Source organism: Larimichthys crocea, chromosome XVI (assembly GCF_000972845.2).
Source record: "Larimichthys crocea isolate SSNF chromosome XVI, L_crocea_2.0, whole genome shotgun sequence".
NCBI lineage: Eukaryota > Metazoa > Chordata > Actinopteri > Sciaenidae > Larimichthys > Larimichthys crocea.
Window position 1 is genome coordinate 17209561 of NC_040026.1, and position 21779 is coordinate 17231339.

The 21779-nt window shown below is 40.8% G+C and overlaps 1 protein-coding gene across 3 annotated transcripts in view; it reads right to left on the reverse strand.

The window, feature by feature from the left end:
• LOC104931469 (adenosine kinase) overlaps positions 1–21779 on the reverse strand; it is a 104155-nt gene that overhangs the window by 3562 nt on the left and 78814 nt on the right. For all 3 annotated transcript variants that reach the window (XM_010746517.3, XM_027289291.1, XM_010746594.3), the window contains 2 exons: positions 9962–9997; positions 6079–6193 (listed from right to left, as the gene is read on the reverse strand). In XM_010746517.3, the coding sequence (XP_010744819.1) occupies positions 6079–6193; positions 9962–9997 (151 nt within the window). The remainder of the gene's footprint in view (positions 1–6078; positions 6194–9961; positions 9998–21779) is intronic.

Sequence of the window (21779 nt, forward strand, 5' to 3'; positions counted from 1 at the left end):
TCTGCGCTGCAGATCAGACGCCCCACCTTATTAATTTTTGAATACATTTCTGTCGTTGTCCTACTGGGCAAAAGACACACAACCTGCAGCCAAGCATATGTTCAACACATGATGTCAAGGAAATGACTGAAATACACAGACTGTGAGTGAAATGACATCAAGTCGTAGTTGAAAATGACATCTCACAGAGCAGGAAAGTAGGGACTGTATTACGGGTCAGGTACGAAAGCTGTATCAGATAAATTGTGTTTTCATAATGACACATTTTCTTTTTAAAGGCAAAGCAGGTGACTGCCACTTTGATAATAAATTACAATTAGACAAGAATCCTTTTAGGATCAGCTAATTAGCAGCATAACGACTTTGCTTAATTAATGCCACAGATGAAGAATCCTCCTCCCTCTTGAAGCGATTAACCACAATGGAAAATGTGCTAACAATAAATTACAGTGTGTCAGTTATTCCAGTTATTCCACAGTTCAGAAACACCAGGCGTTAGATGTGGTCCTGCTTATGCGACGCACTTCTGCGGTTAGAAAACCGGATGCTTTAAAATTCGAAGCCGCTGCACTTGTTCAGCGGGGAAGTCAAATATAAATAGCTGTGTAAATATGTTGTGAAAAAAAGAAGTGGTTGTTCTCTCCAGTGTGGGGTGTCAGTTGTTGTTTGAAACCAGGTAACTTCTCACAGGAAGTGATGCTTATCTTTGTGATAACACTACATCCAGAGGTGTCAGAAATCACTTAATTGAATACTGTGGCAATTAAGAGTTGTGGATTCTTATTTAAATCCTTTAAATTTATGGTTACTGGATGACTCTTTTGATTGTACTCTAACATGCATCAGTCTGTTCTTTATTTTTCTCTTTTTTTAGCTGATTTTTATATTTTCTTTCCTTTTATTATATTCAACCGGTCCCTCCGGGAAATTTTCCAATTTCCAACAAAATATTAGCAATCACCTCTGTTTTCTGCATAAATTAATCAGAATTTTGGAAGCACTCAATGAACTCGAAGTGAAAGTCAAATACAAATCAAGCTTTGTCCTTGTAACTGTTCCACTGGATCTTTCGTACAGTATTGACAGAATATGGCAGAAATTGAATACAGAACTGTTTTCACAAGTGTACAGTCGCCTGAAAAAACAAGAGACATTCAGATGCAACGGGGCTTCTTCCACTGGTTTCTACAGTAGACCAGAATGAACAAACTAAGCACTGGATTTAGTTAGTGCCTTTCGCGTTTTTCATGTTTTGTAGTCTAACCTATGCTACGCTAAGAGCATCTATTGGTTTGTCTACCGCTTGGGTACAGACTGAAATATCTTAACAACCACCTATGAATCCCAGTGACGTTGGTGATCCTCTATGACCAAATACCTGCAAAACTTACGACTTAAGATGTTAAACATGGTAAACATCAACATATTAGCATTGGCATTAAGCCTCAAGTTATCAATGTTTACTGTAGTTCAAAGCGCCCTGTGTCTCACAGCTGTCAATGATTTCTTTTTTAAAGCCCAAAGTTACAAATATGCCTCAAAGGGCTTTACAATCTTTACAGCATATAACCCTCTCCATCCTTGACCCAAAATATTACAAAATAAGACAAAAATGGCCACAATTTAAAGTGTAATTTTCTTTGAAAAACCACTGCAAATTAATTAATCCTGGCCACAAAGCACATCACAAAAAAGCTCACCATGGACATTTATACATTTAAGGTTGTATCTTGATATTTTGGGCATTTGTTGAGTATGACAATACAGAGACATATGCTTTAACATTTCTAACTTCATACTTTCATACTCACTTAACTGTCTGAGCACTGTTTCTAGAAGCATGGCACAAAAGACATCCAATACTTCCTTCTCCCATCATGGGCCAAAGTCTGCTCTGCAGCTGGGGGAAAGTTCACAACCTCATTGATGCAAATTACAAAATTTGACTGACATGTTAACTCGGGTTACAGTCCAACATTTCCCCAGCCGTCTGTAACAAAGATCCAATTGGCAAAAAATGGCAATAATAAAAAAAATAAAAAAAACCCCGTCCTGCCAAACCATTCTGTTGTTACTGGCTTGTAGAACGTCTGAAAACATCACTTCGCTGAACTCATTTCACATTTCACTGTAATGAGATCGGCAACATTATTTTCAATCAATAAAACTCCGCTGTACTTTTCTTTTTTAACACTAACATATTCTTGTTCCTCGAGATTGGTCTGACAAAATGAGTGAAGCAGCAGACTGGTGGTGAATACGTGGGAGTGTAGTATGGCTGTGCTTTGACAGGTTACCTGCAACAGAGCAAAAAAAATAAAAAATAACGGAGAAGAAAAAATTCGAAGGAACTGAAATACTTCCTTCCAGTAAGCTATAATTGTGTGCTTTTGTTAATTCGCTCTTCATAATTCCCTCATTACAACTCTTGAATGGTGGTGATTAAACTTAAGAAATTCTTTCAACAGGCGTCTCTTTGAAATGAGTATCAATTAAGTCCCTTATTAGTGGCTATTCTTTCTAACAGTGCCAGTTCACAAACACTGACTGAGAAAATGCTCTCCTGTACAAAAAGAAAGGCGACTGTACATGCAAATAAGACGACCTCTGCTTTATTGGAAAATGAGCATATGGAGCGTTGTTCTGACTCTGAAATTATTACACGCTTCGCTTGATTGTGTTCCAGCGCTCACTATTGTTGCTTTGACAGAAAGCAGGTACATCAAATAGTTGGCAGGTCATTAAAATTAACTTTGATCCATCTAACACAAGTAAAACAATTAATACGTCATTTTAAATCCCGTGCTGCTAAGTGACTGGGAATTACACAATGACTGTTTGGCTAAAAGGCATGAGCTAAAGTACTCAGAGTTGAAGTACAACATCATTATGTGAGAAACTTCCCCGAGAATACTTCTTCTTCTACTTCTTCTTCTTCTGGAACGTTTCCTTTTGCTTCCCAGCCAAACTCTGAGCCTCGGAGAGGAAAACAACGTTACCGCTTTCTTGGCAAACGCGACAGGTTAGGGGCAAGTTGACATTCAATCTGTTTCCCTATCATAACCAGCATCTTTGTTCACAATTGAGTTAGAAAAAAAAAAAAATACATATGCCTATAATTACCGTAACCACAGGCAAAAGATCATCGCCAACCAATATCCTTTCAGGGAGACATGAAAGAAAACACTTCAACGTGAGATGCCAAGGGAAAAGAGAGGCGGTCTTTCTCATAGAGCAGAATGTTAATTGATTTAGTCTATCATGAACTATAGACCATGAACATCCTGCGTTTTAAACACACTATTAAGATTTCTTCAACAGACTATTAAGATTACTATGCAGTGTTTAATCTACTATAACTTCGGAGAGAATTACAAATAAAGCGACTGTAACAAAGTCAGCATTCACTCCTCAGTCTGCCTCATGTGATTAACATGTATAGATCAGGTTTTCAAAGTCGAAATCTGCCTGCTTAGCCCCCTCGAGAGCCCTAAAACTCACAGAGGAGCCGAGTCAGGCTTTATCAAGTCCTTATCAGCGATTAGAGCCGCGACCCCCGCTGGATGATCGTTTATTAGATCTCCTCACTGTTAAGGTTCAGGGCACAATGATCTTAATTACTGCTTTAATCGGCGTATAAGCAAAAGCCCAGTGTAGTTCAGCAGTGTCAGTGGCAGCTAAATAAAGGGCCATTTCCCCCTGCTCCTAGCTCTTAAAAGGCACGTTTAAAGCGCTGGTGTGATGAAAGGCTCCAAATGAAGGGCAGGGGGGAAAAAAAACACACAAAAAAACAGAACAATAACAAATTGACATCTCTTTTTTGGAGAATTATAACACGGGGGAAGGCATTCTCCCATCCTTAATCACTATAAAATGGTTTAACATGACATGCAGAGGCTGGCAAATGATCAAATCCTGACAGGAGGACAAATTGCAAACAAAATGAGAGATCAAGTTTATTAGAGCGCCGCCTCTGGGAAATGAAAATCTTTAATTCTCTTTTTACATTGACATTTATTTGGCTGGCATGAATAGCGATGTTCACACACACACACTGACACACTCATACATACAGCGATTCGGCTGCACCGACTACTGTAACTGCTCCACGGCAATGATAGCACAGTCAATGACATTTATCATGTTTGCCTTTGTAGATGACATCTGAAATACATTGTCTTTCATCCCGCCTGCATTCATCATGTATTTTATATAAAGTTCACAGCGGTGCGCGGCTCCGTCTTCATGCAGGAGCAATGAGAGAAGCCGGCAGGAATTATCCATCACCTCCAGCACAATGGATGGATTCTTGTTCTTCTTAACTGTCGGGCTTTTGCTTAAAGATTTCTTTTCAAATCCTCATGAAAGGAAATGTACTAGCAGGAATTCTACTTTGAAAATGAATGCGACCCGTGTGTGCCCTCAGGAGTAGAACACAGTTCACTGATCGTCAGATGACTGTTTTTATATGCTATTTTTCTCACATTTAGCATATTGTGGCACATATTGTAAAAATATTCTTAATAATAGAGTGATATAAATAACTAATCATATGAGAAGACAAGTTATGGGCCGTAAAACCCAAACAAAGTGTTGAAATACTCTAAAGAACATTGAAAAGATATGGTATCTTCTCAGTGACATTATCTTATCTGTACCTCCAGCAAACAACAAAGCAACATTAGTATTCATTTAGAGTTTTGTTTGCGTGCACCTGATCCAAAGTCCAACTCCTTTGTAGCTCCATTTTTGTTCTCCACCAACTCCTGAGGGAAATATCTGGTTATTTAGCTGCTAAATGCTCCACTATGTCCACCAGCTAGTTTGCTGGGATGGTGGCATATTGTGCTTTTATCAGAGCTTTATCGCTGCAAACAGCTGCCTGCTGCGGCTGTAAACAACACCGATGAGAGTGAACCAAAACAAGTTATGGGCCGTAAAAAACCAAACCAATGTGTTAAAATACGCTAAAAAAGCATCGTAGAGTTGAGGAGGACTGCAGAGTCGGGTAGTAATTCCGTGAGTTCATCACTGTGAGCTTCCCATTTCACATCACACAGTTATTTCATCCATTGTTAATATAAAAATATTGATTATAGTCGCTTTAACCTTTATTATACCAAGACAGTCTCCTGAGAATCCTGGCCAAATGGCACTACAGACAAATCACAATAGAAAATTCAGACACAATTAATTATTGATTGTTCAATAATGCCACCAGTGACATACTGTCACTTCAGCTTGTAAATACAGTACTCTCGCCAGCAGTATGAAATTGAGGACATTGGACACATGTGAAGGCAGTGTCCTGCAGTGCTATAGCTGCTGTAGCTGTGCTTCTCTGCAGTCCCCAGTGATGAGTGATATGTTGGAGTCTTTACCTGAGGCCATCTCTCACCGTGCACGACTAGTCTGAGCTGCAAGGGCAACGAGGAGAGACACCCCGTGGCTCTAAACAAAGGCAAAGGCTCCCAGCAGTAATCGGAAACTATCGTCTCTCCCCACACCGCTTAAACCTGCAACCCCTGCTCAGTTATGATGACACTGTCTTTTTTTAATGTGCCACTAACAAATATTGCCCTGAATAAAAGGAAACTGGATTGATTTGAGGACCAACATTGTCAACCCTTTCCTCAAGGTCACTCTGCCAGCATTTTGCAGGGAAAAAAAAAGGGGGCAGGATGTAAGAGTTGAAGCATTAAAAAATGCTGAGGACTGGCCTGGAGTCTGTCCAAGACAAAGTTAGAAGTACTTCACAAATCAATGCCTGCTCTCTGCATCCCCCACACTTCTTTTATGCTCTGAAATGACAGAATGTAGTGCAAGCAATCTTTTTTTTTTTTAACATCTGGTGTCAATATTGCAGGTTAACTTCAAAGAAATTACTGATAGCATTCGGCTCTTCAGTCAGCGATCTACCATCTATTTAAGGCTGTGTTCTGTAGTTTTGAGATATGAGGTTTAAGTGAAGGGTAAAGATGTCCAAAAGGGGCCAAAGTTGGGATGGCTTCGAGTGGTACTTAAGTGGAAATATGTGTAAGATAGGCGAACAAAAATGGGAAAATAAAAATGGCCTACCAACAGTTGCAACAGTGTCGTCCTTGCCCTGGGTGAAGACCACCACTCGCTGCCTCTTTGTGTTGTCCTTGGGGAGGTTTTGGGTTTTCTTTGCAATCTCCGCAATGTCATCTGTCTGTGGAGTGAACACCAGACCAGTATTGGGTGAGTATGTTAAGTCGAATGAAGGCATTATATGGAGACCAATTTCTGAGGAGTTCATCAAAAATCACAAGTGTGACTGAGAGAGGTCAGAGATTTCCAATCCTGGCACACGGATCAAGTGATAACAAAACCAGATGGGCAATGAAACCGCTTCAGAAAAGATCAATAGGAGCGCTCAATGGTGTTTCCATGCAGTTATGGGAGAGCTGTAAAATATTAGAATGTCATATTCCCTAAGTGAGATGAAAATAAGCGTGTGAAGATATGCTGTTGTCAGATAAAGCTACTTCTGCGAGCTGAAGGGATAGGTGGTGCGTGTACTGTATCATTCTCTTCCTGAAACAGGCCATCTCTCCTCAGCATCTGCACAGAATGGATATTCTCGCCTGGAGACGACAGAACTCTCCGGAGTGCTTGCCTTTGATCATGAGAGGGATAAAAAACCCACACCTGTCAGTGCTACTTTATTATTAACTCATCATGATATACTATGAGCAGGTGGAATGTCTTTATCGCCGTCTCGCAGTGGGGTGGACTCTGCTTTTTCCGTAATACAGCACACTGAGGAGCTAGCATTAAGGGTCATAGACGCCTCTAGCATCTGTATCAAAGCTAACACTCGAGCACCTTTAGGGCGAGCAAATGCTGTGGTTATGGGAGTAATCAGAGAGATAGGCTCCAATACCACCAGCCACCCTGCCTCACTCAAACCAATGAGCTTTTACACCTCTAAATGCTTCCCAAATGTCCTTTAATCAGCCCTGAGAGGTCCGGGGAGACCCTGGGCCTAGGAAAAATGGGTGTAACACTCTAAGTAAGTGCTAATGGTGAGGTTAATACGGAGGCTGTTAGCAGGCGATGGTGAAAAAAAAAAAAAAAAAAAGGCAATTTGTCACTGTGACTGGATGTAACCACAAGCACTCCTCCAGACACTGAATGCAAAACCGCACAAGGCTTCAGCACATTGTCACCCTTCGGTTTTATGTTCGCTGACATAAAAAAGGCGCCCTACTCAGGTTTAGGAGCTAAAAAAGGTTCTAAGGGCCAGAGGTGGTAGGGTGGTTAGCATCATGGCTGTTGAACAGGGTGAGCTAAACACGCACAAACATCACAAACACAGACAACTTCCTCCTTTCTGCCTGGCGGAAACACTTACCTGACGAGCTCCTACGGCAAAAGAATGCAGAAAAACAACGTGAATGCAAAACTAATGAATTGACAAATGATACGGTCAATTTAGTTTACTGCTGACAAATGGCAATATTTATGATTGCGCTGCAATTGATCAGTCATAAATCCACAATCCGTGAAATATAAAAGCTTTACAGTGATATTAAATTGTGGGTTTTGTGTTGAAGCCAGTGAGAAAGTGATCATCTCCACTGTAGGCTGTTTGAGAAACACAGCCAGGGGAAGATTCAATTAGCGCTGCGATGCAGATAGTTTCTTTGAGCATTTAAAGGAAACAGATCACAATCAGGCGCCTGTGTTCAGATCGGCTGATTGCTGTTTTGAAGAGGACAAGCCTTTTTTTATCTTCTATGCTGAAGAAGTGCCACTGTCATTTTTGTTAGTCAACCATAATGTGATGATAACAGTGTTTCAGAATACATTAAAAAGTGCTCTATGCTGTGTTTTGGGTCAGCTATTGACTACTGGGCAGTAAATACAACAATATCCAATTATAGTATTCCTTAAAAGAGTCATGCTGACCAATTAACTGGAGTTTTACCGAGTTTAAATGAACTTCACTGACCTTAAAAGAGTCTGGGTTCCTGACTGCAATTATTTCTTTTAGTTGTTTTTCAGATATTTAGTGTAAATTGGACAAAATAACTAATAAAACTAAGTATTTTCTGTGCTTCAATTAATGGAAATTCTCAATTTGTGTGTTGTGTTATCGTTCTACAAAGGTCTGCTGTCATAATGATTGATTATGAACGAGTTACACTAGTCTGTACACCTGCAGAATCTTTATTTGATTGTATGCAAACTAAAAAACAACATTAAAGGTCCAGTGTGTAGGATTTAGTTGCACCTAGTGGTGCAATCTCCGCACAACACCCTCGCCTTCCTAGTGTAAAGGAGAAACATCATTTCAAAGGCCCAATCTAGAGTCAGTATTTAGTTTGTCTGCTCTGGGCTACTGTAGAAACACAGTGTTTCAACATGGCGCCTCCATGAAGGAGGACCTGTTTCCACTGTAGATATAAAAGGATATTTTTAAGCTGTAAAAATAAAAAAGCTTTTTATTTTCAGGTGATTATACATGCACAAAAACATAGTTGTGAATATTATATTCCATGTCTGCCTTATTCTGAAAAAATAGAGGCCCCCCAATCTTACACACTGGACCTTTAATTTAATAATTCTTAGTGTCCTCTTACAGGAAATGTTCCGGAGCTTTCAGCCACGTTGTGACCTTCCTCAGAGGAGTGGAGTTTGCTCAGTTGTCATGGAGATCAGGACCATCCTTCATCCAACAAATCTCTGTGACAACTGAGCAAACTCCTGTATTAGGGTCAGTGTATGTGTTCATTTCCTCCAATAATACCGCTGTAACGATCTATTTATGTTTATTTCCAGTTACAAATAAAGTCCTAGAGGCTACTGTACATATATTGATCTGACTTTGAAGATCTGTCAGTGTGCATACAGTGCGAGGGCAAGTAAAATTGTCATGAGGAAGTGTTAAAAGAGAATCCATCGAGAAATGCAGTAAGTACAGCACCGCCGATGTTATCGGAAAAATTACATTCATCCAGTGCAATTTTGAAGAGTGTTCTGGCAAATCAGGTTGACAGAGAAAATGTCAAAGAATCGTAACTACTAGGCGAGTCTACACTTTGCCCTTTGTGTTGTTATTTCATGTGAGACCACCTCCATCACCGTCTCCCCCCCCCTCTCCTCATCCCTGCCTTCATCCCTTCTCCTCTCTTAAACCTGTCACTGCCATCAGGATTGCATTTCTATTCCAGTCACGTTGATCACACCGTTAGTCATTCTGGATGACAATTATTCACACAGTGCAGAGCCATATTCAAGGCAGGTCTACCTTTTGAAAGGGAGAAGGCACTTAAAATACCTGAGCCCATTTGAAAAACTCACATACACACCGGCTATTTGTGTTTTTAATTTCACATTTAAAAAGCAGCGGCAGGAATGTGCATAATACAAGCAAAATTCAGACCAGGGGAGCATTCATTTTACACTGAAGAGGCAGCCCCACTTTAAAGCACATAGTGTACATTCTATGGGGTAACAAGCACTGTAATTTTCATTTCCATAATCTAAAACCACAGGTGGCTGTAATTTGGTTATTAAAAGACTACTGTGTGTTTCAGTGTGGTGTAATGCTAAAGCAGTGAAGGGTAGACATACAGTATCATCCCTGAGTGCAATGAACATAATGAGGAGGCTTTTTAACCAGGCAACCTGATGAGCCCCATGCCTGCAGAGAAAGGCTTGAAACCATGCCCAACTTCTCAGCTTCCCAAGAGGCTTTTCAAAATTCAATAAATAACATCTGTAGGCGATGTTGGGTGCAGACCTAGCAGAGTGCGTCATAACAGAGAGCTGGCTGAACAAAGAAACCATGACGACTGCCAGGTTTCCATAGCAACTGCTGGAGAGGCCTGGAGAGTATAATAGCACATCAATCACTGTCCAAAAAGAACTTCATTATCAGCAAAAATAAACCTTTAGGATCTGTTTAGTGTGCAATTGCTGGTCAACTCACCTCAAAGCCCAGCTCTTTGGCAAATGTGGCCGCCTCCTAGAAAAGAAAGAAACACACACAAAAAAAACACACAAATGAGCAGTTAATTACAGAGTCACAAACAGAGCAGAATGTCACACTCCAGACGTGAAGTAAAGACATCTCGCTTTGCCTCTCCTCTCCTCACATGTGCGTCCATGTCACTTGAGAATAAGTAACCCGAGTTAGTGTTGCTCTGCCAACTCCTGATTTAATAGGCATGCAGCCCACCCATTTAATCTATTGCCCCACTTCATCTCATCTTACCACAGAGGCATGAGATAACACCACGTCAGCCTCCGGCCATGAAACCACCACTGAAACCATGAATATGTGCTGGTATGTGGGAATCCCCGACACTGCAGGCATTCAACACCCACTATATGTTTCTCTAATCGCCTAACAGGTGCACTTTAAAAAGGCCCATACCAGTGTTTATGTGAGTGTTTTCTTCATGCTTGAAGACGCTTAACCTTTCACATATATGCTGTAGATATAATTTTCCCACTTTCCAGGCAGGCATTTGTTCCCGTTCATTAACATATGACGTGAGAATCGCATGGTAAACTCTTAAAACTGATCCACGTTCATGCTGGATAGTTTTAAATATCCGCATGTATGTTTCTACTCTTTCTGGCAGCCATTAACTTCCATTCATTCTGATACAATATTAAAAATGTATTAGCACACTATTGAAACTTACTAAAGTTTTCTAATCAGCCACAATGAACATCAAGTCTGCATTATCTGTAGTTTTGGCGGAGCTTTGTGGTGAAACAGTGTTGACTTCTTGAATCCATTTGCAATGAAACTGCATTCATTTTAACTGGCTGAACTCACCAGATGACACAACTCTAGAGTTTCAGGTTTCAGGTTTATTCTATGAAAATGAATGGAAACCAACAGCTGCATGGAAAAATACACCAACACTTACACTGCCTACAAATGTCAGACATGTTTCAAGTCTGTTAATTGTTTTTATAGCATGCTGAAATAAATGGAAATCAATAGTAGTAGGGGAATATATATATATATGCATAAAAGAAAACTATACTATATTAACATCATGTTTAGCACTTTGGGGACATATGTCAGGATCTGATAATTGATTTCTCACACTACAAAAGTGAATGAAAACCAACTGATGTTTGATCAGCATGATTTCTAGCTGTGATGTCCAATTTGTGATTTGCAGTAAAAACATGTAAAACCTCTGGTGTGATCCTTTAACTGGTGACAGAAGCTGTTGCTTGTCAGTTCAGAACGATGCCACAAATCATGACAGACAACCTTGTGCACTAAATTCACTTTTGACCCCAGACGGGGCAATAAGTTGATGCTCTGATTCTAAATAATCCAATTATCTGCAGGAGGGGGGGGCTGCTGTTGGCGCGACCTTGGGGAGAGGTTGACAACCTGGTCCTCAAACAGAAGGGGAGGAGATGACATGTAACAATAAGGTTACTGGTCCCTTGAGGAAACCCTCATGGCTCTCTGCCTTGGATCAACATCACAGCGCCAGCAATATGTCAATTCATCACCCCCTCCCCACTACACTCCTTCAACACACAGAGAGGTTGAGAGGCTAGTCAATTAGCTTCTGTAGCCAAGAAACAGTTTTATAATGAGTAAAGGTGAGTGGTATTTTCCTTAATCCTCCATTCGCCTTTTCAATCTATCGTGGTCTTAGGTCTCACGTTTGTTTTCATTTATTTACAATCACATACTGACTTTTCTCCTCGGGAACGCTCCATCATCGACCAGCGCGAGGCATCTCGCAGGGACGCGAGCGGTTTGGAAAAACGTCTTGTCAAAACAGTGATATTTCATCTCAAAGCGTTTAAAAAGAGACACATGAATGAAGGCTGGAATAACAATGGTGCTGTTAAGCGGCACATGCCTCTATCTCGCCCTCCGTCTCTCTCTAGTTAGCAGCTATAATATTTGTGAGAAAAGCCTTTCGAGAGAGTGTGGGCGTTAGAAGAAAAGATAATTGAAGCAATGTCTATGAGCCACATGTGTACAGTGTAATCCCTTTCAGGAATTTATTCATTTCTATGAGCTCTTATGAATGCCAACATCAAAAATATTTCGTACTATAAGCTAATACCTAATATATTGGTATATAAATACTGTATGGTGGTAAATATGCAATTACTGGGACTACACAAGCAAGCCAATAAAAATGAAACGACAGGCAATAAAAAGTCACAATTTCTTAAGGGGCTTACAGCATTAATATTCAAAAATCATATTCTACACGATGTGTATGTTTCACACTTGATGTGTGCTGTTTTGGTATGTTGCAGTAGACGCTTTTCAAATGACAGTCCATGTGCCTCTACAGCTGTCGCAACAATGACAAGCGCTTCGAGTGACATCTGGGCAAAATCCTCTCGTGCTCAAAAAAGCATCTCGTTTGTTCGGAGATTGCCATGATTGCATGCTCGCCTTTGATGATCCGCTCCGAGACTGATTCCGAAGGAGTGAAGACTGTTGCAGATTTGGGAGGGTTGGGGGGGGGGGCACAAGATCTCCTCCTTCTCCTCTCCGGGCAAACAAGGTAAAAGATAACAAGGCGGGCCGAGTGCATGAACTCTCTGCAGCCATAGTTAGTATAAAGCTATCAGAATGTGTGAGATGTTGCTGCTGTCAGAGGCTTAAACAGTCAAAGGGATATTTTTAGAGAGCTTAAGCTAATAATCCAGAGCCCAGTCAGGGGGTGGGAGTCTACAATATCTTGCCAAGCAAAATGAAAGAGGAAATACACGCTCGATGCAAAGGGCGGTTTTCACACTTTGTTTTCCTTGACACTGTATGTGACAGGAGCCTAGCAGGGCGAGTTTAGAAACGGCCTATGCAGCCACAGTATCTGGATATTCTCTGTGAAGCTGTATCGACTTTATTTTCGTCCTTTTACAGAAGATAAATTTCTTAATCCTTGTATAATAGTGGAGCAAAGTGGGCTTTCAGGGATCTGGAAATAAAAGCCTTGTTCATTTTATCATAGAGCATGTTAGGTGACATTTGATTGGGGGACGGCAACATTAGCATTCATTTGGAGCCTCATTTCTATCCAAATGTAACTCAAATGCTCTCTTTTGAGCTCCATGAGAGAGAAAAAAACATGGCTCATAAGCTGCTAAACGCTTCTCTATGTTCACCACCTGGTTGCTAACTGTCGGAGTCTGCTGTTTGGTCAATATAGCTGCCTGCTAGTGTTGGTGAAAACACTATAAGAGCCAGGAGAGTGAATCAAAACAGTAAAGTTGCGGGTTGGACAACCAAAACAGTGAACACTACAAAAAAACAACACTATAAAGGTCTGTTGAGCACCGGGAGATCATTTTTTGTTGGCTCTTCCCTACAGGTACACTAGGTGACTCCTTTAACACATAAGTAGTCATGTAAATTTATTTGTTATATATAAAAATATGAATCAATAAAACCAAAATATTTTGGGAGATGAGGAAAGAAAAGAAATTAGGTGAACTAAATTAGTTTTTGCTCTCATAAAATATTCCAAACAACAAACCAAAGCAAGCATCCGGTGTTTTATCCTCTGTGTAACAAGTTGTTGAGCATATGTCACAGCAGGAGTGAGAGTCGAAAAAAAAAAAAATCCAATTTCAGTGTTTCCCAAAGAATCTAAATCAAAGAGCAAACCTCGGTGCTAAGGTTAATAAAAGTTGATAAGCTGAAAAGCGTAACTCCCCCAGGCCATTCAGAAAATAGGCATTTGCTTGACCGTGTTAGCCTAAGCTGATGCTGAGGCAGAAATTGAATTGTATTTGACATTGTGTGAGGGGAGGGGGACGAGATACTGAGGAGGGTACAGCCCTGACGTTATTTACAACAGCACAGTTTTCTTCTTCCTTTCTGGGCATTTCAATAAGAGCTCATTTCAAAGACAGCGCTTTAAGCGTATGAGTATTTAACGGAGATCCGCAATTGAAAAATTAACTTGAAACTGTGCAAGGTAGATGACAGCAGATTATCAGGTCTGGACAGATTAGTTGGATATGACAAATCATTTGCTGTAAAAGCCTTTTAAATTAAACTGAGCATGACTGGGTCAGGACATCTCAAATAATTCAGCCAATTATCACTACTTACAGATATGTGTAACAATAGCAAAAAGGACATATTTTCCTCATTCCCTGCGTGTAAGCGTAAGACATCACTGAGGCGAGTCAGACAGCTTCCATAAATGGCCAGTAAAAACAACATCTGGCTTTCAACTCAAGCGTTTCCAGCCAGATTACTACAGCATACATTACAGAGCGGTGGATGGGGTGGCGGAGAATGAATAACTAATCAGGGCGATGGTATCACTGGGGATTGTTAGTGCCCTTGATTTGGCCTCTGGGTCACAAACATGACTTCTCATGGATGTCAGGACGTCAGCACTCCAGGTCCAGCTGCTGCTGAACAGGAAGCTGCCACCTCAAAAGATGTGTGGGTTGATAATATGATCATGCTAGCTGATAGAACCACGCTCATGCTGGGTGGAGGGAAGGCGTCTGCCTGCTACTGTGCAGGACAGATTAGGTGGAATAAATCACCTGTACCAAGCCCTCCTGTAGCTCCCAGGAGAATGCAGCAATCCTGCTCAAGCATGACATGCCACAAACATGAGGGTAAACACACACGCACATACACATACACACACTACTCCAGAGAGGCAGGAGTCGCTTTTACTGCCTCTGGGAATTTACTCAACAACAACAACTGATGGCATTTTTTACAGAGCCATTAAGTGGCATGTTTCATCTCCACCTAGTTATTTTCTTACATTTGAGTGTGATCGTACAGGTTCAATCTTTTTTTGTCACTGACAGATTTACATTTGCCATGCACAGACAGTTTAGCCGGCTTGCAAACTAGGGGCTTTTTTCTATCTCCCAAATGCATTACCTTAAATTTGTCTTCTTATCAGCGTTCCTCTAATGTCTTGAAGCAACGAAAGAAAGCAAAAAGCACCTGCTAGAAATTTTCGTTTTTTAGAAATTAAATTTCCCCTCTCTACTTTATACAACTTTCTCCAATGTTCACCAGATGGTGTGTTGTTGTGAGATAGAGCATTTACATTAGCAATACATTCTGCAGTGCATAAGATGGTATTAATTTTCAAGTTCTGTCAAACCTCTCTACTCGCCTCAGGATGTGTTCATTATATAATGCAGTGCTGTAAACTGCAGTGTCACTTCTGCTTAGAAATATCCACGTCTCCATGATGGTTTTTTCTGGCCCCTAATCCAAATCCATTAAAATTGAGTATCTGTTGATCTGATACTGATTCAGTTTCCATTTAAGGTTACAACTATATTACTGTACATTGTTTCCTACATAGTACTGCTGCACAATGTGCATTTACCGTGAGTCTGTATTAAAAACTAAATATTTTTAATGGCTAAATTGCTCTGTATTATGAAAACATAGTCTGCATAATGTTTCTCTGCAATATTTTGTGAAGTATCTAATTGTGTTGGACAATCTTCATCATAAACTGAAGCCTGTTTGCAGTTTTCACTGGAGAGTTTTGACAGTTCCTCATTAAAACAACATAAATAGATTCTGGATTAATTCAGTGCAGCCATTAGAATCAGTATCAGGGCTGATCCAGGCATATATTAATGGATCGCATCAGCTAAAATAAAGCCTTCCTTTACTTTTTTAAAATTATGTTCTGTCCACCTGAGCTCACTTGTGTTGCAGCAATGCTCTTAGTTCGTGAATGTGAAACATGGTACACAACAGCTTCTCATTTTAAGATGATTGTGGTCTGTGTTTTTTACCGGTTAAAATGTCAATGACAGCAATTTATTTGTTGCCAATTATGTAAATTCTGTGAAGTTGTCAACTGTATGTTGTCAGGATTGTGTGCTGTCTGCAGCTGCTTTCTTTACTCAACAAGGGATCATTTGTCATTTACATCTCACATTAGCTAACTTTTCGAGCGACTGTTATTTCAATGTATTTCAACATTTAAGTACTTAGATATAATTACTGGCGCACACTTGAGTAAATGTCCACTATTAAAAATGCCTTGGATTGGGAATGGTCCAGAAAAACCTTCATTGGGACATCCCCAACAAACATTTAAATTTGGCTTTTAGGGCATAAAGTTGTGTTTATAAAGGTTTACTATACAGCAATCCAATGTGTGTATCAGTGTTAAACAGTTAAATTATTCATAAGATAGAACTTCGAATTCAACCAGAATCAAGAATCACAAATATAATTTGGTCGAACATTTCCCTTCGAGTCCATTTCGATTAGATTTGTCCAAACTTGAAAGCAAGTGCAGGGTTTGACCTAAGCTTTCATGTGGCCAATTTCAACCGTGCCCTTGCCTGCCAGTCCATTACACACCTCTAGCAACAGCCTCTGCTCCCATCTATCTCAGCCGGCCTACAAGGGCAGGAGAGAGGTCTCTTAGCAAGCCCACAGGGACGGCAGCAGCACCTACAGCACAGGTCCAAAGGTTAAACAATCGGAAACATGTGCAGTACATAAATATCTCCGCTGATAGCAATCTCAGCATGGGAAAGCAGGGTTTGCATAAGGGGCTCAGAACAGAGGATGTAACCTCAGATAGAGCAGGAGGGAACAGGCAGGCATTCAGCCAGTCTGGTGGGGCTAATGGAAGCCGGGGCAGCAGCAGTAGCAGCAGCTTTGTACTGGGGGGAGTTAGTTATCAGGCTGATGGCCTTATCAGCACCGAGGGCCTCTATCACACATCTCACCTCTGGGCTCTAACAAGGGGTCAGTGCACAACGTCAGACTGCCAGAAACTGGCTATCTCTCAGGGAACGACACTGGATGAAGTAAAGAGGGTGGATGAACAAGCAGGGCTAATGCTTGTGTACTATGTGTTATGTACTATGGCCTTGATTCAACAGATCTTGATAGTTTGACTCTGCACTGGAAGCGATCAAGCAAATTAAATCAGAGCCCCTAAATTAACCAGAATAACTTACTTGATAATGAAAACTCTTTTGTTCTCGGGTGAAGTTTTTTATTTTTGCTTCAGTGAGTTTCATTGATTGGAAGTTTGTTTGTTCAAGGTCCACCTGATTGAATTTTTTAGGATCCAGGACTTCCACAGGTAGAGGATTATTGTTTCTAAGTCACGCTTATAGAAGCAACTGAACTGCAATCTTAATACCAGCTCTTTGGGGCACATTTTCAGGGTCAATACATAAATTTATCTTAACATTTCATTGATAGAAATAATGTTTGGGTGCAACGGCAAGTTGCTTAGGGATTGTTTAGCACTTGCGGAGCGGAGTTTAACTTTTTTAAATGCCTTTAAGTTATAAACTGCAGCTGAAGGCCTTGAAAACTTATTTTCTAACTTTTTTTCCTTTCACATGAAAGATTTATGTTTTTGTGTTTTGCCTGTGTTCTTCTGTCTGGTTTTAAGTGACGGAAAAAAAAGTGATGCTGCATTTTCCATTTACCAATTTAGAGAGGAACAATATAAGAATCCACAACATTTTGAGAGGTTTGCATATATTTTGAGAGTCAGCGAGTCAGATCTGATCAAAACACACCCACATGGTTCTGATGAACCAGAACAGGATACCTTTTGAGATTTAAGTATGATTCATCTGAAGCTAAAGTTGTTCTTCCCTGCTTTAACTTCGTTTGTTGTTAATTTAGTCACAAATATTTACTGTTATGGAGAAATAAAATACATTTAAAACACACTTTTCCGTTGCTGTTCATTGCTTCTATCATTCTTCCATTTTGCTGTCATGTTCGTGTAATCCAGTGTGTTTTGTATGAATATCTTTGCAGATGTTTCATCGTGTGTAAACTCTTCTTCAATAGGGATGATGATGCATAAAAGCGAGTCTTATTATCCAGTAAATTCAACAGATATTTGGTTGCAGGCGCTGCAAACAAAGGTCAAGAAAGCAAACAGAATTTTTCTGCTGTGAACTGTTAAGAACAGTGACCATGTACTCCTGTGTATAACAAAAACATATGAGCATTTGGCCTGCTCTATTTACCCCCTAATGAGAAACAAAGATCTGCTCTGGAGGGACTTGCATGCTTCAGACAATGAAAACCAAGGGAGGAAAAAGAAAAAGGAAAAAAAAAAAAAAAAAAAAAAAAAAAAAAAAAAAGCTCTCAGAATAATTCAAACCATTTGTGTGCACAAGGGACATGAGAGCTCTGTCTGAATAAATTGGCCATCCAAAAAATTGAGATATGTCCAGCGTGTTATCTGTTGATGTGGCATAAGATGGCCATTTGCCAGATGAAAAGCTGCATGGAGGGCAGAGGCCCCCGTCAACAAGGAGGCTCAATCATTTCACATTTATGCACACAACATGTGATGGTTGCGGGCAGAGTGAAACAACTGCATGGTTCTTCTGGAAGGAAAAAACTTCCATGATGCAAAAAAAGAAGAACACACTTTGTTAGAAAAACAATCATTTCATTCAGTTCAAGTGGAAGCAACAGGCAGATTGAGCTGACAACATTTTTCTAAAAATAAACCCAAGTGTCATTATCTATGGCATGGGGCAAATTAATTTGGTGTTACGGGTGGGTAGATTATGCCTGTTGATTGTGTCTTTGTCATTTTCCAACTATGAGCAGAATAGGGGAGTCCTCCAAATGACACTGGAAAACATGACTGTATAGCCTGGACTGTGGGAATACAATCATGAGTAGACAAAGGCCAGTCCTCCCGCCAACTCTGTGTGGATAAGAGGATTGGAGAAAAGGGGAGGGGGGGAGCAAGCAGCCAAACTCCAAGCAGCAGTGATTTGGCGGGGTGGGAGTGGGGGCAGACGTGAGGGGTTGTAAGGCTATCTGGGAAGCCCGCCGGTGTTCAAACTTCTGTGAGTCCCTCCAGCAACAAGCTGATATCCTGCACTCTCTCCTGCTGTGACAGAAATACACTGGCCTCAGCGCCAGCAGAACGTGGGCACTATTGATCTGCTCCCAGCGCAATATCTCCTCTTACATCCATAATTATTCCCCTTCAGAGGACTCCACTGTGTGCCCTGGCCGCCCGACTGGCAGGCTGGCTGGCTTTCTATCCACCTTCTTGTTAAAGATGCTCTGTGGTCTCACATTTCACGTTGCACTGCCAAAGACCCCCCTCTCTTAACCCCGGCATTTTCGAATATTTCATGGTTCAATCCCAGAGCTGGGGAAGGCGGCTTCGGCACGGCACAATTACAGTGGTTAGTCGGACTCCTCTGGTGGAGCCATGCTGGCTCCCAAAGTACCATGACTCGCAAACAGACAGGCCAGGAAAAACAGAGGAATGTTGGAGAGATCACTCCTCTTCTGCACTGAATCCTCTCACTGCCAGTATGCGCGCAGTTAAAGGCTGGGCGTTTGATTGTAGCAGTTGCAGTGTGTTGTAGCGGCACTTCATTTCATCTAGTGAAGTGGTTCCCGACATTTTTTGGCTCGTGACCCTTTAAAGTGAAACTGTGTAGCTCTTAAAAGAAAGAGCACAGTCTTCCTAAGCAATAACATTGTTCAATTTAATACACTCCAGCTACACTTGGAGTTGACCCATATCTAATAGTTGCTACTGTTTTGCAAACTTTAAGTAGATATCGCTACACAAATGATAAAGTTTATTACATGTGCTACTGTAAGACTAGGTCAATCAAGAAAATACAAGTAGTAAAACAGCTCACTAGGAGGCTTGTTGCCTGTTTGTTCCCTGCTGGTGGCATGGATGACCGAACACCATGTTTCCAAGATAGTGATCTGTTCACTCCAATGAAAGCTGCTCACTGGGCACATTTGCTATTGGAACTAATGGCATTAGACTTGCACCTCTGACTGTGGCCGCTATGCCAAAATTGCAACACAGCCAAGTGCCTTCTTCCACTCGCTCTCTCAGTCAGATTGCCTAATGATGATGTAACCCCAATAAATAAAATTCAGTGGTGGGCTGCGGTTTAAAGACAGACCGCAGGTCCATTCTGACTAGTGTGTGGGTCAACCTCATCACACACACACAAAAAAAAACAAACAAAAGGAAAACACTACCTTGAAATGTAATGAGCTTTCAGCAGAGCAGCTTTTGTATTGAGCTTCTTTTCATCAGATGTGATGTAAAAAATATTTTTTTTGTAGACTGAATTAGTTGTAACTGCTTTTAGTGTTTTTCTAAAGTTGGTTTGAAGCCATAATTAGACTCTTTTGCTACAATGCTTCTTATTCCATTGAGCTTTAAGCCCCTTTATGTTTCTGTATTTTAGCAGTGATAGAAGCAGTTTATTTTAGATTTTGTGACATAACACTGAAAGAGGTAAAACAGTGGCAAGCTTTGGCTCCTAACCCTAAGAAGGTCATGGGTTTTAATCACCCATAGATTTCTGAAGAGCTGTATTGAAGCTCAAAATCTGGCGCTCTAGCAAAAGACATGGATCATCAGCGGACCTGAAGGCTGAATGACACCCAGGTGCTCAAACAGGCACTCACCTGTCAATCAAAGTGGCCACACTTTTAATTATGCATAACTTTAAGTCTTATAATTTGAACGGACGAATTAAATTAAAATTCACGCTCAGTACAGTTGTCATGAATGGGGAAATTGGCTTTAGACCCCAAATCTGTTTTTTGTACCAGGCTGTAAACATGTTTATTTCTGCTGTGAAGTTGGACATTTTAACATGGGGACTTCTGTAACCAGCCTCAAGTGGACATTTGAGGAACTGCAGTTTTTGGCAGTTCTGCACTGGCTTCACTTCACACACACGGAGGTTACTGCTTGGTTTTAATCCACTGATCGGTGCACTGGAAATGAACTGAATGGGTGTGAATGTGGGTTGTGTAACGGAAAATTTCTACTGTGAGGCTTAAGCAACTAACTCGAATTCATGGAAATTCGTCGTCAGCAAAATGCACATAGTCTCACTTTAAAGCCAGGTAATGTTTACTTGAGACTCCATGTCACCAGTTGTCAAAAGTCTGTGAGTAGTTAAATAAAATAAAAATAAAAAGTCAGAGAAAATAAACAGTTTATACAGCAGAAATGTTGTTCTCATTTTTAGCTTCTTGAAACTATTCAGCAAAAACTAAAAATAAATAAAACAAACAAACAAAAAAAAAGAGGAAGCTTTTGCATTTAGCAAATCATTAGAGTTAACGCGCGCTATGACTCATCATACAACTCACTGACTGTACGTCACACTGAAGGTCATTGCACTCTGCCGCTGAACGGAAGGCATGTGACTCATCACAGAAATAGCACATTCAATTAAAATTCAGCTGTGAAAGACACAAAGGAGAGCAGCAGCTAATACTTCATGTCTTTTCCTCCAATGACACATTGTGATTGTTCCGCTCCGCTAGCTTTAGAGATGGTTCTGTGTTCATCCTCCCAGTTGGCCTGTGGGGCCTTGTGAATAAACACATGGAGGTTAATGTCTCATGTTCTTCCCCGTTCTCTGCAGACAGCTCTGACAGGAGGAGAGAGAGAAGAGCCTAAAAGGAAAGCTGTTTCGGTAATACGCTAATCTGGCTCTCACATCTCTTTGTTTTAGGCAGTGAGACAGGATATTTTCCTCAAGCTACCGTTGAGAAGTACATCTCGAGTCCGCTGTGGGTGAGCTGTCAAGGGGAAATTCTTCCTCCTATTCTTTTTTTTGTATGAGAGCACCCCTCATACCCTAAGGGGCCTTTAGTGAACCTGCCATCATCCACACATACTGACAGCAAAGAGCACGCACTGCTACGGTGCCGCATACGTCACTGAGATGATAAACAGCCACGGGCCTTGCCACAAAGATAACGCTTCCAAGCAGTCTAT